This window comes from Engystomops pustulosus, chromosome 3 (genome assembly GCF_040894005.1).
Source record: "Engystomops pustulosus chromosome 3, aEngPut4.maternal, whole genome shotgun sequence".
NCBI lineage: Eukaryota > Metazoa > Chordata > Amphibia > Anura > Leptodactylidae > Engystomops > Engystomops pustulosus.
This window is the reverse complement of record NC_092413.1, coordinates 8,349,808-8,367,900: the sequence shown is the minus strand read 5'-3', so window position 1 is coordinate 8,367,900 and position 18,093 is coordinate 8,349,808. Positions and strand designations below refer to the sequence as shown.

General features: G+C 44.4%; 1 protein-coding gene across 1 annotated transcript in view; it reads left to right on the top strand.

The window, feature by feature from the left end:
- The window catches only part of ALK (ALK receptor tyrosine kinase), a 566,624-nt gene that overhangs the window by 463,560 nt on the left and 84,971 nt on the right, over window positions 1-18,093 (top strand). Inside the window, exons 9-12 of the mRNA XM_072139971.1 lie at window positions 9,901-10,070; window positions 10,266-10,360; window positions 10,447-10,587; window positions 12,028-12,181. Coding sequence (XP_071996072.1) covers window positions 9,901-10,070; window positions 10,266-10,360; window positions 10,447-10,587; window positions 12,028-12,181 — 560 coding nt within the window. The remainder of the gene's footprint in view (window positions 1-9,900; window positions 10,071-10,265; window positions 10,361-10,446; window positions 10,588-12,027; window positions 12,182-18,093) is intronic.

Sequence of the window (18,093 nt, the reverse complement as noted above, 5' to 3'; positions counted from 1 at the left end):
CTCAGTGATGGCACCGCTGCTCTCTAGTGATGGATAGGCTGTATTCTCAGTGATGGCACCGCTGCTCTCTAGTGATGGATAGGCTGTATTCTCAGTGATGGCACCGCTGCTCTCTAGTGATGGATAGGCTGTATTCTCAGTGATGCCGCTGCTGCTCTCTAGTGATGGATAGGCTGTATTCTCAGTGATGGTACCGCTGCTCTCTAGTGAGGGATAGGCTGTATTCTCAGTGATGGCACCGCTGCTCTCTAGTGATGGATAGGCTGTATTCTCAGTGATGGCACCGCTGCTCTCTAGTGATGGATAGGCTGTATTCTCAGTGATGGCACCGCTGCTCTCTAGTGATGGATAGGCTGTATTCTCAGTGATGGCACCGCTGCTCTCTAGTGATGGATAGGCTGTATTCTCAGTGATGCCGCTGCTGCTCTCTAGTGATGGATAGGCTGTATTCTCAGTGATGGTACCGCTGCTCTCTAGTGAGGGATAGGCTGTATTCTCAGTGATGGCACCGCTGCTCTCTAGTGATGGATAGGCTGTATTCTCAGTGATGGTACCGCTGCTCTCTAGTGATGGATAGGCTGTATTCTCAGTGATGGCACCGCTGCTCTCTAGTGATGGATAGGCTGTATTCTCAGTGATGGCGCCGCTGCTCTCTAGTGATGGATAGGCTGTATTCTCAGTGATGGCGCCGCTGCTCTCTAGTGATGGATAGGCTGTATTCTCAGTGATGTCACCGCTGCTCTCTAGTGATGGATAGGCTGTATTCTCAGTGATGGCACCGCTGCTCTCTAGTGATGGATAGGCTGTATTCTCAGTGATGTCACCGCTGCTCTCTAGTGATGGATAGGCTGTATTCTCAGTGATGGCACCGCTGCTCTCTAGTGATGGATAGTCTGTATTCTCAGTGATGGCACCGCTGCTCTCTAGTGATGGATAGGCTGTATTCTCAGTGATGTCTCTGCTCTCTAGTGATGGATAGGCTGTATTCTCAGTGATGTCTCTGCTCTCTAGTGATGGATAGGCTGTATTCTCAGTGATGGCACCGCTGCTCTCTAGTGATGGATAGGCTGTATTCTCAGTGATGGCACCGCTGCTCTCTAGTGATGGATAGGCTGTATTCTCAGTGATGGCGCCGCTGCTCTCTAGTGATGGATAGGCTGTATTCTCAGTGATGGCGCCGCTGCTCTCTAGTGATGGATAGGCTGTATTCTCAGTGATGGCGCCGCTGCTCTCTAGTGATGGATAGGCTGTATTCTCAGTGATGACACTGCTGCTCTCTAGTGATGGATAGGCTGTATTCTCAGTGATGTCACCGCTGCTCTCTAGTGATGGATAGGCTGTATTCTCAGTGATGGCACCGCTGCTCTCTAGTGATGGATAGGCTGTATTCTCAGTGATGTCACCGCTGCTCTCTAGTGATGGATAGGCTGTATTCTCAGTGATGGCACCGCTTCTCTCTAGTGATGGATAGGCTGTATTCTCAGTGATGGCACCGCTGCTCTCTAGTGATGGATAGGCTGTATTCTCAGTGATGGCGCCGCTGCTCTCTAGTGATGGATAGGCTGTATTCTCAGTGATGGCACCGCTGCTCTCTAGTGAGGGATAGGCTGTATTCTCAGTGATGTCACCGCTGCTCTCTAGTGATGGATAGGCTGTATTCTCAGTGATGGCACCGCTGCTCTCTAGTGATGGATAGGCTGTATTCTCAGTGATGGCACCGCTGCTCTCTAGTGATGGATAGGCTGTATTCTCAGTGATGGCACCGCTGCTCTCTAGTGATGGATAGGCTGTATTCTCAGTGATGGCACCGCTGCTCCCTAGTGATGGATAGGCTGTATTCTCAGTGATGGCACCGCTGCTCTCTAGTGATGGATAGGCTGTATTCTCAGTGATGGCACCGCAGCTCCCTAGTGATGGATAGGCTGTATTCTCAGTGATGGCGCCGCTGTTCTCTAGTGATGGATAGGGGGAGTATGGAGTTGTTTTTAGTCGGAGGCCATTATTTAGCGTGAGTATTATAAGGTGGTCGGCATAATTAGAAAGGAGCAACAATGAGGGGTTTTAAGTGTTAGGGTGTAAGGGGGCGTTATTCCTTGCAGGTTACATTGAGGGGGTATTATTTCTCCTGTGTTGTTTTTGGTGGCAGCACATGAGGGATGATGATGAGAGGACACTCAGGATAATCTACTACATATGTTCTGGGTCTCGGATCCGTTACGCGGACACTTCTCATATACAGTACAAGCAGATTCCTTGTTCTTTCTAGTCCAAAGTCAGACAGAAAACTGGAGCAAACACTTCAATGTGTCCCATTGTATCAATACAAAGAGCCGAGATGTTTTGCTTTTCTTTCTTTTCATAGTGAAACATTGTGAGAGAACAGTAACTACCGAATCCTTGCATCCTTTTATTATCAGCAGCAACAACGTTTCCGCGTCACATCCACAGCACTAAATAATTTACTGTGTAATTACCCTGACGTTATCATATAGTATATTCTTATATGAAAGACATTAACATTCAAAGTCTCAGTCTGTTATTTTAAAGTGAATGTGACCTATTATCACACTGTATACAATACCCAGAGCGCCACACACAGGAGCTAACAGTGTACTACACCCCAACACAATATTACCAAATATAGACACCCCCAAACCTGACATCACAGATACTAATCAGAACTATAATACTGCCCCCTATGTACAGGAATATAACTACTATAATACTGCCCCCTATGTACAAGAATATAACTACTATAATACTGCCCCCTATGTACAGGAATATAACTACTATAATACTGTTCCCTATGTACAGGAATATAACTACTATAATACTGCCTCCTATGTACAAGAATATAACTACTATAATACTGCCCCCTATGTACAAGAATATAACTACTATAATACTGCCCCCTATGTACAGGAATATAACTACTATAATACTGTTCCCTATGTACAGGAATATAACTACTATAATACTGCCCCCCTATGTACAGGAATATAGCTACTATAATACTGCCCCCTATGTACAAGAATATAACTACTATAATACTGCCCCCTATGTACAAGAATATAACTGCTATAATACTGCCCCCTATGTACAAGAATATAACTACTATAATACTGTCCCTATGTACAGGAATATAACTACTATAATACTGCCCTCTATGTACAAGAATATAACAACTATAATACTGCCCCCCTATGTACAGGAATATAGCTACTATAATACTGCCCCCTATGTACAAGAATATAACTACTATAATACTGCCCCCTATGTACAGGAATATAACTACTATAATACTGCCCCCTATGTACAGGAATATAACTACTATAATACTGCCCCCTATGTACAGGAATATAACTACTATAATACTGCCCCCTATGTACAGGAATATAACTACTATAATACTGCCCCCTATGTACAGGAATATAACTACTATAATACTGCCTCCTATGTACAGGAATATAACTACTATAATACTGCCCTCTATGTACAGGAATATAACTACTATAATACTGCCCCTATGTACAGGAATATAACTACTATAATACTGCCTCCTATGTACAAGAATATAACTACTATAATACTGCCCCCTATGTACAGGAATATAACTACTATAATACTGCCCCCTATGTACAAGAATATAACTACTATAATACTGCCCCCTATGTACAGGAATATAACTACTATAATACTGCTTCCTATGTACAAGAATATAACTACTATAATACTGCCCCCTATGTACAAGAATATAACTACTATAATACTGCCCCCTATGTACAAGAATATAACTACTATAATACTGCCCCCTATGTACAGGAATATAACTACTATAATACTGCTTCCTATGTACAAGAATATAACTACTATAATACTGCCCCCTATGTACAAGAATATAACTACTATAATACTGCCCCCTATGTACAGGAATATAACTACTATAATACTGCCCCCTATGTACAGGAATATAACTACTATAATACTGCCCCCTATATACAGGAATATAACTACTATAATACTGCCTCCTATGTACAGGAATATAACTACTATAATACTGCCCTCTATGTACAGGAATATAACTACTATAATACTGCCCCTATGTACAGGAATATAACTACTATAATACTGTCTCCTATGTACAGGAGTATAACTACTATAATACTGCCCTCTATGTACAGGAATATAACTACTATAATACTGCCTCCTATGTACAGGAATATAACTACTATAATACTGCCCCCTATGTACAAGAATATAACTACTATAATACTGCATCCTATGTACAAGAATATAACTACTATAATACTGCCCCTATGTACAAGAATATAACTACTATAATACTGCCCCCTATGTACAAGAATTTAACTACTATAATACTGCCCCCTATGTACAAGAATATAACTACTATAATACTGCCCCCTATGTACAAGAATATAACTACTATAATACTGCCCCCCTATGTACAGGAATATAACTACTATAATACTGCCCCCTATGTACAGGAATATAACTACTATAATACTGCCCCCTATGTACAGGAATATAACTACTATAATACTGCTCCCTATGTACAGGAATATAACTACTATAATACTGCCCCCTATGTACAGGAATATAACTACTATAATACTGCCCCCTATGTACAGGAATATAACTACTATAATACTGCTCCGTATGTACAGGAATATAACTACTATAATACTGCCCCCTATGTACAGGAATATCACTACTATAATACTGCCCCCTATGTACAAGAATATAACTACTATAATACTGCCCCCTATGTACAAGAATATAACTACTATAATACTGCCCCCTATGTACAGGAATATAACTACTATAATACTGCCTCCTATGTACAAGAATATAACTACTATAATACTGCCCCCTATATACAGGAATATAACAACTATAATACTGCCCCCTATATACAGGAATATAACTACTATAATACTGCCCCCTATATACAGGAATATAACTACTATAATACTGCCCCTATGTACAGGAATATAACTACTATAATACTGCCCCCTATATACAGGAATATAACTACTATAATACTGCCCCCTATATACAGGAATATAACTACTATAATACTGCCCCCTATATACAGGAATATAACTACTATAATACTGCTTCCTATATACAGGAATATAACTACTATAATACTGCCCCCAATATACAGGAATATAACTACTATAATACTGCCCCCTATGTACAAGAATATAACTACTATAATACTGCCCCCCTATGTACAGGAATATAACTACTATAATACTGCCCCCTATATACAGGAATATAACTACTATAATACTGCCCCCTATATACAGGAATATAACTACTATAATACTGCCCCCTATATACAGGAATATAACTACTATAATACTGCCCCCTATATACAGGAATATAACTACTATAATACTGCCCCCTATATACAGGAATATAACTACTATAATACTGCCCCCTATGTACAAGAATATAACTACTATAATACTGCCCCCTGTGTACAGGAATATAACTACTATAATACTGCCTCCTATGTACAAGAATATAACTACTATAATACTGCCTCCTATGTACAAGAATATAACTACTGTAATACTGCCCCATATGTACAAGAATATAACTACTATAATACTACCCCCTATGTACAAGAATATAACTACTATAATACTGCCCCCTATGTACAGGAATATAACTACTATAATACTGCCCCCTATGTACAGGAATATAACTACTATAATACTGCCCCCTATGTACAGGAATATAACTACTATAATACTGCCCCCTATGTACAAGAATATAACTACTATAATACTGCTCCCTATGTACAGGAATATAACTACTATAATACTGCCCCCTATGTACAAGAATATAACTACTATAATACTGCCCCCTATGTACAAGAATATAACTACTATAATACTGCCCCCTATGTACAAGAATATAACTACTATAATACTGCCCCCTATGTACAGGAATATAACTACTATAATACTGCCCCCTATGTACAAGAATATAACTACTATAATACTGCCCCCTATGTACAGGAATATAACTACTATAATACTGCCCCCTATGTACAGGAATATAACTACTATAATACTGCCCCCTATGTACAAGAATATAACTACTATAATACTGCCCTCTATGTACAGGAATATAACTACTATAATACTGCCCCTATGTACAGGAATATAACTACTATAATACTGCCCCTATGTACAAGAATATAACTACTATAATACTGCCCCCTATGTACAGGAATATAACTACTATAATACTGCCCCCTATGTACAAGAATATAACTACTATAATACTGCCTCCTATGTACAGGATTATAACTACTATAATACTGCCCCCTATGTACAAGAATATAACTACTATAATACTGCCCCCTATGTACAAGAATATAACTACTATAATACTGCCCCTATGTACAAGAATATAACTACTATAATACTGCCCCTATGTACAGGAATATAACTACTATAATACTGTTTCGGATTCGCGGCTGATGGTTCTGGTAAGATTTGGTCACATGACTGCGCTGTCATTCTATCCCTGTGATGGTGAATAAGGATTAGTCCTGGGTGTCGCGGTTCCTAATGAACGCTCTACGTGTGGAGTTAGGGGAAGATGGATACTCGGGTCTCTGCACGTTGTGTATAATACGCTGCGGTCGGTGATGAATGGCGCTGTGTCCCGGGAGCCGCCACCTTGTTGTATTCATCTTCTGGTCTCCTGATCATTCGCTGAGCAGACACTTTTTTCATCGTCCATTAACCAAAAACTAACAAACAAACATTTCAGTAAAATAAATGATTAATCCTCCTGATTAATGTCCCTGATCCTGATAAATGATGACGGGGTTAACCCTGTGTGTGCCGCTCACCATCCGCTCTGGATATAAGGAGCCCATGAGCTGCCTCCTCTGCTGACACCACAATGTGCCTGATGTATCGCTACTATGGGGGCACCGCACATTGGCTCCAGGAGACTCCAATATAAGGGGGGCATCTTTTATAAGCTGAGGGGTCTTATATGCAGATATTTATAAGATCTATTAAGATAGCCTGAATCTCTGCTACTACTACAGAGATTGTTATTGTGCTGTTTATTCAGCAGAGTCGACCGGGCTCCTCTGGATACAACTCCAAGCTTTCTGAACACTGGTAAAAGGGTCAGGTGCTCCCAAATTCCTACTAAACAACGAAATCATCGCCACAGCCAACCTATCCATCGCCTTGTGTGCCCGCGGGAAGGCCTGGTTACCAGTGGTCAGAAGGCAGGCAGTTATGTCCAGAGGTGCCTGTTCGGCTCTGCTGCAGTAGCTATAGAGAATAAGGACAAGACACTCCAAAACTTGGAGTGAGCTCCTATTTATAGATTCTGTTTATTAGATTTATACATATTAAAGCAAGCTGAGCTGCCGACCAATCACAGCCTGGGATTCTGCAAGAAAGAATACAATAGTTTCAACATACTGTAAATATCAAATTAACTCCTTGGGGGCAGACATGATTTCATATGGGAAGTAGATGGTAAGAAATGATCACTATTGGATGGCCTCGTCTGGGGTCTGTTTATGCAGAGGGGTCTTGGGTCTGTGTGTATACAGAGGGGTCTATCTTTATGCAGAGGGGTCTGGTCTGGGGTCTGTCTGTATACAGATGGGTCTGGGGCCTGTCTGTATGCAAAGGGGTCTGGTCTGGGTCTGTCTGTATATAGAGGGGTCTGGCCCGGGGTCTGTCTGTATACAGAGGGGTCTGGTCTGGGGTCTGTCTGTATACAGAGGGGTATGGGGTCTATCTTTATGCAGAGGGGTCTGGTCTGGGGTCTGTCTGTATACAGATGGGTCTGGGGCCTGTCTGTATGCAAAGGGGTCTGGTCTGGGTCTGTCTGTATATAGAGGGGTCTGGCCCGGGGTCTGTCTGTATACAGAGGGGTCTGGTCTGGGGTCTGTCTGTATACAGAGGGGTCTGGTCTGGGGTATGTCTGTATACAGAGGGGTCTGGGGTATGTCTGTATACAGAGGGGTCTGGGGTCTGTCTGTATACAGAGGAGTCTGGGGTCTGTCTGTATACAGAGGGGTCTGGGGTCTGTCTGTATACAGAGGGGTCTGGGGTCTGTCTGTATACAGAGGGGTCTGGTCTGGGGTCTGTCTGTATACAGAGGGGTCTGTATGTATACAGAGGGGTCTGGGGTCTGTCTGTATACAGAGGGGTCTGGTCTGGGGTCTGTCTGTATACAGAGGGGTCTGGTCTGGGGTATGTCTGTATACAGAGGGGTCTGGGGTCTGTCTGTATACAGAAGGGTCTGGGGTCTGTCTGTATACAGGGGGGTCTGGTCTGGGGTCTGTCTGTATACAGAGGGGTCTGGGTCTGTCTGTATATAGAGGGGTCTGGCCCGGGGTCTGTCTGTATACAGAGGGGTCTGGGGTCTGTCTGTATACAGAGGGGTCTGGTCTGGGGTCTGTGTGTATACAGAGGGGTCTGGGGTCTGTCTGTATACAGAGGGGTCTGGTCTGGGGTCTGTGTGTATACAGAGGGTTCTGGGGTCTGTCTGTATACAGAGGGGTCTGGGGTCTGTGTGTATACAGAGGGGTCTGGGGTCTGTCTGTATACAGAGGGGTCTGGTCTGGGGTCTGTCTGTATACAGAGGGGTCTGGGGTCTGTCTGTATACAGAGGGGTCTGGGGTCTGTCTGTATACAGAGGGGTCTGGTCTGGGGTCTGTCTGTATACAGAGGGGTCTGGGGTCTGTCTGTATACAGAGGGGTCTAGTCTGGGTCTGTCTGTATACAGAGGGGTCTGGTCTGGGGTCTGTGTGTATACAGAGGGGTCTGGGGTCTGTCTGTATACAGAGGGGTCTGGGGTCTGTCTGTATACAGAGGGGTCTGGGGTCTGTCTGTATACAGAGGGGTCTGGGGTCTGTCTGTATACAGAGAAGTCTGGGGTCTGTCTGTATACAGAGGGGTCTGGGGTCTGTCTGTATACAGAGGGGTCTGGGGTCTGTCTGTATACAGAGGGGTCTGGTCTGGGGTCTGTCTGTATACAGAGGGGTCTGGTCTGGGGTATGTCTGTATACAGAGGGGTCTGGTCTGGGGTCTGTCTGTATACAGAGGGGTCTGGGGTCTGTCTTTATACAGAGGGGTCTGTCTGTATACAGAGGGGTCTGGGGTCTGTCTGTATACAGAGGGGTCTGGTCTGGGGTCTGTGTGTATACAGAGGGGTCTGTATGTATACAGAGGGGTCTGGGGTCTGTCTGTATACAGAGGGGTCTGTATGTATACAGAGGGGTCTGGTCTGGGGTCTGTCTGTATACAGAGGGGTCTGGTCTGGGGTATGTCTGTATACAGAGGGGTCTGGTCTGGGGTCTGTCTGTATACAGAGGGGTCTGGGGTCTGTCTTTATACAGAGGGGTCTGTCTGTATACAGAGGGGTCTGGGGTCTGTCTGTATACAGAGGGGTCTGGTCTGGGGTCTGTGTGTATACAGAGGGGTCTGGGGTCTGTGTGTATACAGAGGGGTCTTGGGTCTGTGTGTATACAGAGGGGTCTGTATGTATACAGAGGGGTCTGGTCTGGGGTCTGTCTGTATACAGAGGGGTATGGTCTGGGGTCTGTCTGTATACAGAGGGGTCTGGGGTCTGTCTGTATACAGAGGGTTCTGGTCTGGGGTCTGTCTGTATACAGAGGGGTCTGGGGTCTGTCTGTATACAGAGGGGTCTGGGGTCTGTCTGTATACAGAGGGGTCTGGTGTCTGTCTGTATACAGAGGGGTCTGGGGTCTGTGTGTATACAGAGGGGTCTGGTCTGGGGTCTGTGTGTATACAGAGGGGTCTGGGGTCTGTATACGCTGCTCCCTGTGACCCCTCATCTTCTCTCGTGTGATTGCAGCTGCGGATGTCCTTCCTCCTGGACGGTTTCTTGCTGGGAGATGTCTCCGTGCGACTTCACGATAACAGAACCGGCAGAGTGAAGACACGGACTCTGTGGCACTTTGCCAACAGGGAGGGTCTTGGAATCTGGCAGCACTTGGTGCTGTCTCTTCAGGGGGTGCTGGAGAGGTAAGTGCTCACCAGGACTCGTAGTGACGGCTTCTATAGGGTGCGCACCCATGTCATACACAGCACCCGACCTTACAGATTCATCAGGACTGGCGCCCGCTCTTCATGAATCTGGCGCCCCCTGCACTGCTCGGGGAGTGGGCCCCATTTTTTTGGTGCACTTAGTCCATGTTTATACTGTATTCTGTGCATCAGGTTCTGGCTGGAGATCCACGCGTCCTGGTCCCGGGAGTCGGACTCCATCATTGCGTTTGACAACATATCCCTGAGCCTGGGCTGCTACCTGACAAGTAAGTGGCTGCAGAGACCCCCAGAAGGAATGACCCCCCTCTGCTGCTTCTCCATGGATGCCAACCAGTCCCATAAATATCTGCAGGTAACGGAGACACCGCGGCACAGACCGCATCATTCCTCTCCAGTAACCTCCTGATGGAGAGCAGCAGCCACAGAAGGAACGAGACCGGATCCCAGAACCTGGAGGAGGAGAACATCCCGACCGCACAATCCTCCAAACAAGGTACAGGGGGATCTACACCTTATACAGGTGCAGCAGGGAGCATGTAGGCAACGCAGAGGTGTAATGACCATCACATAGTGATATACAAATCTGGACACCTGCAACCACCACTAGGGGGTGCTCAGTGCACACGGATGTATACAGATACATTTTATCATATACTTATCATCACATGGGACCATACAGACTGCAGCCAGTGTTATGTACTGTCCCTGGAGAGATGTGTAATCAGACCTCACACTGCTGTGCTCTGTGCTCTCTGCAGCCAGTGTTATGTACTGTCCCTGGAGAGATGTGTAATCATACCTCACACTGCTGTGCTCTGTGCTCTCTGCAGCCAGTGTTATGTATTCTCCCTGGAGAGATGTGTAATCAGACCTCACACTGCTGTGCTCTGTGCTCTCTGCAGCCAGCGTTATGTATTGTCCCTGGAGAGATGTGTAATCAGACCTCACACTGCTGTGCTCTGTGCTCTCTGCAGCCAGTGTTATGTATTGTCCCTGGAGAGATGTGTAATCAGACCTCACACTGCTGTGCTCTGTGCTCTCTGCAGCCAGTGTTATGTACTGTCCCTGGAGAGATGTGTAATCAGACCTCACACTGCTGTGCTCTGTGCTCTCTGCAGCCAGTGTTATGTATTGTCCCTGGAGAGATGAGTAATCAGACCTCACACTGCTGTGCTCTGTGCTCTCTGCAGCCAGTGTTATGTATTGTCCCTGGAGAGATGCGTAATCAGACCTCACACTGCTGTGCTCTGTGCTCTCTGCAGCCAGTGTTATGTATTGTCCCTGGAGAGATGAGTAATCAGACCTCACACTGCTGTGCTCTGTGCTCTCTGCAGCCAGTGTTATGTATTGTCCCTGGAGAGATGTGTAATCAGACCTCACACTGCTGTGCTCTCTGCAGCCAGTGTTATGTATTGTCCCTGGAGAGATGTGTAATCAGACCTCACACTGCTGTGCTCTGTGCTCTCTGCAGCCAGTGTTATGTATTGTCCCTGGAGAGATGTGTAATCAGACCTCACACTGCTGTGCTCTGTGCTCTCTGCAGCCAGTGTTATGTATTGTCCCTGGAGAGATGTGTAATCAGACCTCACACTGCTGTGCTCTGTGCTCTCTGCAGCCAGTGTTATGTATTGTCCCTGGAGAGATGTGTTATCAGACCTCACACTGCTGTGCTCTGTGCTCTCTGCAGCCAGTGTTATGTATTGTCCCTGGAGAGATGTGTAATCAGACCTCACACTGCTGTGCTCTGTGCTCTCTGCAGCCAGTGTTATGTATTGTCCCTGGAGAGATGTGTAATCAGAACTCACACTGCTGTGCTCTGTGCTCTCTGCAGTGCTATGTATTGTCCCTGGAGAGATGTGTAATATAACCTTTGTGTGTGTTCTTAGTAGAAGGAGACCCCAACCTACATGTCTAATCCCTGTGTATCCCGCAGGTTATTGGCTCTTCACCACGTGCGGAGCTAGCGGCACACATGGACCCAGCCAGAAGCTTTGTGATGAGGCCTATCAGAACTTTAGTGTGATTGTGGGGACCGGGACCTTGAGGGGCGTCCAGATCTGGAGGGTCCCAGAGACCAACAGATACAGGTAAATCAGGTGATTATTCATCATGTAATAACTTTAATACTACCCCCTATGTACAAGAATATAACTACTATAATACTGCCCCCTATGTACAGGAATATAACTACTATAATACTGCCCCCTATGTACAAGTATATAACTACTATAATACTGCCCCCTATGTACAGGAATCTAACTACTATAATACTGCCCCCTATGTACAAGACTATAACTACTATAATACTGCCCCCTATGTACAGGAATATAACTACTATAATACTGCTCCCTATGTACAGGAATATAACTACTATAATACTGCTCCCTATGTACAAGAATATAACTACTATAATACTGCTCCCTATGTACAAGAATATAACTACTATAATACTACCCCCTATGTACAAGAATATAACTACTATAATACTACCCCCTATGTACAGGAATATAACTACTATAATACTGCCTCCTATGTACAAGAATATAACTACTATAATACTGCCCCCTATGTACAAGAATATAACTACTATAATACTGCCCCCTATGTACAAGAATATAACTACTATAATACTGCCCCCTATGTACAAGAATATAACTACTATAATACTGCCCCTATGTACAAGAATATAACTACTATAATACTGCTCCCTATGTACAGGAATATAACTACTATAATACTGCCCCCTATGTACAAGAATATAACTACTATAATACTGCCCCTATGTACAAGAATATAACTACTATAATACTGCTCCCTATGTACAGGAATATAACTACTATAATACTGCCTCCTATGTACAGGAATATAACTACTATAATACTGCTCCCTATGTACAGGAATATAACTACTATAATACTGCCCCCTGTGTACAAGAATATAACTACTATAATACTGCCCCCTATGTACAAGAATATAACTACTATAATACTGACCCCTATGTACAGGGATATAACTACTATAATACTGCCCCCTATGTACAGGAATATAACTACTATTATACTGCCCCCTATGTACAAGAATATAACTACTATAATACTGACCCCTATGTACAGGGATATAACTACTATAATACTGCCCCCTATGTACAGGAATATAACTACTATAATACTGACCCCTATGTACAAGAATATAACTACTATAATACTGCCCCCTATGTACAGGAATATAACTACTATAATACTGCCCCCTATATACAAGAATATAACTACTATAATACTGCCCCCTATATACAAGAATATAACTACTATAATACTGCCCCCTACGTACAAGAATATAACTACTATAATACTGCCCCCTATGTACAGGGATATAAATACTATAATACTGCCCCCTATGTACAGGAATATAACTACTATAATACTGCCCCCTATGTACAAGAATATAACTACTATAATACTGCCCCCTATGTACAGGAATATAACTACTATAATACTGCCCCCTATGTACAAGAATATAACTACTATAATACTGCCCCTATGTACAGGAATATAACTACTATAATACTGCCCCCTATGTACAGGAATATAACTACTATAATACTGCCCCCTATGTACAGGAATATAACTACTATAATACTGCCCCCTATGTACAAGAATATAACTACTATAATACTGCCTCCTATGTACAGGAATATAACTACTATAATACTGCCCCCTATGTACAGGAATATAACTACTATAATACTGCCCCCTATGTACAAGAATATAACTACTATAATACTGCCTCCTATGTACAGGAATATAACTACTATAATACTGCCCCCTATGTACAGGAATATAACTACTATAATACTGCCCCCTATGTACAGGAATATAACTACTATAATACTGCCCCCTATGTACAGGAATATAACTACTATAATACTGCCCCCTATGTACAAGAATATAACTACTATAATACTGCCTGCTATGTACAGGAATATAACTACTATAATACTGCCCCCTATGTACAGGAATATAACTACTCTAATACTGCCCCTATGTACAAGAATATAACTACTATAATACTGCCTCCTATTTACAAGAATATAACTACTATAATACTGCCCCCTATGTACAAGAATATAACTACTATAATACTGCCCCCTATGTACAAGAATATAACTACTATAATACTGCCTCCTATTTACAAGAATATAACTACTATAATACTGCCCCATATGTACAAGAATATAACTACTATAATACTGCTCCCCATGTACAAGAATATAACTACTATAATACTGCTCCCTATGTACAAGAATATAACTACTATAATACTGCCCCCTATGTACAGGAATATAACTACTATAATACTGCCCCCTATGTACAGGAATACAACTACTATAATACTGCCCCCTATGTACAGGAATATAACTACTATAATACTGCCCCCTATGTACAGGAATACAACTACTATAATACTGCCCCCTATGTACAAGAATATAACTACTATAATACTGCCCCCTATGTACAAGAATATAACTACTATAATACTGCCTCCTATTTACAAGAATATAACTACTATAATACTGCCCCCTATGTACAAGAATATAACTACTATAATACTGCTCCCCATGTACAAGAATATAACTACTATAATACTGCTCCCTATGTACAAGAATATAACTACTATAATACTGCCCCCTATGTACAGGAATATAACTACTATAATACTGCCCCCTATGTACAGGAATACAACTACTATAATACTGCCCCCTATGTACAGGAATATAACTACTATAATACTGCCCCCTATGTACAGGAATACAACTACTATAATACTGCCCCCTATGTACAAGAATATAACTACTATAATACTGCCCCCTATGTACAAGAATATAACTACTATAATACTGCCCCCTATGTACAGGAATATAACTACTATAATACTACCCCCTATGTACAAGACTATAACTACTATAATACTGCCCCCTATGTACAAGAATATAACTACTATAATACTGCCCCCTATGTACAAGAATATAACTACTATAATACTGCCCCCTATGTACAAGAATATAACTACTATAATACTGCCCCCTATGTACAAGAATATAACTACTATAATACTGCCCGCTATGTACAGGAATATAACTACTATAATACTGCTCCCTATGTACAGGAATATAACTACTATAATACTGCCCCCTATATACAAGAATATAACTACTATAATACTGCCCCCTATGTACAAGAATATAACTACTATAATACTGCTCCCTATGTACAGGAATATAACAACTATAATACTGCCCCCTATGTACAGGAATATAACTACTATAATACTGCCCCCTATGTACAGGAATATAACTACTATAATACTGCCCCCTATATACAAGAATATAACTACTATAATACTGCCCCCTATGTACAGGAATACAACTACTATAATACTGCCCCCTATGTACAGGAATATAACTACTATAATACTGCCCCCTATGTACAGGAATATAACTACTATAATACTGCCCCCTATGTACAGGAATATAACTACTATAATACTGCCCCCTATGTACAAGACTATAACTACTATAATACTGCCTCCTAGAGGTGAGGTTGTGTGTGGTGTGAGCTCTTGACCCTCCTCATGTCTGGAGCTAGCCCAGGGCAGGGCCACCCTGGGTGGGGAGATTCCCCAGGCAAGGCCCAGGCTTCCAGGCCTACACCGGGAGTGAACTCCCAAATACTTTCTACCAGGGATGCAAATCCCAAAGTCATGAAGAGTGAAGATTGTGGACATGATGTCGCTTTATTGAAGAAAGAGAAAGATTTGAACGTGAATACTGCAGTGAAAGCAGCAAGTCCCATGACCAGCCAGCGTGGAGGAGCACAGGTGATGCAGCAGAGTGAGAGATCAGCAGCAGGTGCACAGCCCCCCACTCCTGCACCCAGACAGAGGAGAAGGTCTCTGGAGAGACAAACCCTGCGAGAGAACCTGCAGCAGAGGGATGTGGTGTCCAGCATGGCCTGCACAGGCCGCACCAGGTCAGCAGTAAAGCCGCAGACTGTTACCATGAGCACTGCACAGTGTGAACAGGCCCCTGCCAGTGCAAGCCACAAGCTTGGGAAGGAGACGGGTGCACCAAAACCATCTGGAGCTGCACCCCGACCAGCACAGCAGGGGAAGCAGACCGCACGGGCACCGGAGCTGCAGATGGCGGAGGAGATACCGACTCTGGTAAGGAGGATGGGGGAGCTCACTAACCATAAGAAAATGCTGCAGATGCAAATTGACTGTATGTATTCACTTAGAACTGTGCACCCTGAAAGCAGCACCCTGTATAACTCCAAGCTGCAGGGACTAGGCATAGAGCTGGCACAGGTGGTCAGGGATATGGACTGTGTCCTGGAGAGGATGGGACCCCTGGCCGAGTCATACAGGAACCAGGAGCGCTTCTCCCAGCAGAGGCAGAGCTGTGACTCTGGGCCCCGGGCCCCTACAGCACAAGCTGGTTCCGTTCCCCCAGATGTACCCCAACGTGTTACACAGGTTCTCAGGCCTGCGAGCTTTTCATTCCAGAAGGGTCAGACACCAGATCAGCCGCAGAGCTCTGCAGCGGTCCCAGAGCAGGAGCATGGACCTGTAGTACCACAAGTCCCAGCAGTGTCTGTTGATGGTGAACTTTCATCTATGGGTCAAGGTGATGCGGTGACCCAGGAGAACTCTAACGTGCTTGAGACTGGGGACACTGTTGGACATTCTGCTGTACCTGAGGGGTCGGGGGATGGAGGGGACCCTCAGTCTATCTGGGAGGTGCAGTCACCGGGGGATAACATAGAGGTAGATGGGGGGCAGGGGGTGGTACAAGATAATGTGTGTGACTTCCCCCCTTTAACATCGAGCCCCCTAGTAGAGTCAGGTCCCTCTAGTTCAGACCCTCCCCCCAATAGTGAGCCACGCCAGGAACCTCCTAAAAACGCCTGGAGCCGCGGCGCTCCCTCCTTCACCTCCGGCGCACACTACTCCGGGCAGGCGTTTAAGAGGAGGAACGTGGTGCGCTTTAAGATTAGAGGCGCAAAGGAAGATCTCCCAGATAGGAGGTTTGTGGTGCGGGATCTCCTGTGCCGCCAGATGGGGTTCTCCCCAGATGATATCCTGGCGGTCATCAACCTTCCAGACAGACAGGGCTATGATGTCAGCTTTAAGCTTATGTCCAGTCTGGATAGGTTTTGGGATAAATTACCCCGGCTTGGGGACAAGGACGGCTGGAATAAGTTTATTTTTGTCCCCATATCCAGGCCAGATACTGTGGTGGTAAATATAATCTTCTGGAACGAGTCGGTTCCTCCCCAGGATGTTCTAGTGTGGCTCAGGCGCCATTGTGATCTGCTGTCTGACCTCACTAAGAATAGAGATAGTGACGGCATCTGGACTGGAGGGTGGAAGGTTCTAGTGAAACTGCGCCAATATAACAACATTACCCTGCACCTCCCCAACTCCTTCTATATAGGCAGAGAGAAAGGCGTCTGCTTCTATCCCGGGCAGCCACGTAAGTGCTTTAGGTGCGGGAAGATCGGTCACGTGGCCAAAGTATGCACAGTGGCAAAATGTAACCTATGTGGGGAGGTCGGTCATCTCAGTGCCACCTGTGAGACGGTCCGATGTAACCTCTGCGGAGAGATTGGCCACCCGCACAAGGACTGCCCGGAGGCCTGGCATAACATCGCCAGGGACTTCTCAGATGATGAAATGGTGCAGGAGGCAGACGCCTTAGAGGAGGAGGCCTTGGTGTCGGGGCAAATTCTGACCAGGCGGGAGGTACAGCAGGGGTCAGGTAAGACAGTACCAGAACCCCAGCAGTCAGACAGCAATCAGGGGAATATGGAGATGGTCACTCGGGGCCAGCCTCAGGCAGCCACCTCTGTAAAAACATCAGAATTTGAGGAGTCAAAAAAGAACAAGAGGAAAAAAAAAGATAAATCCTCTCGTAAACCTGAGGAAGATTGTAATTTAGGCC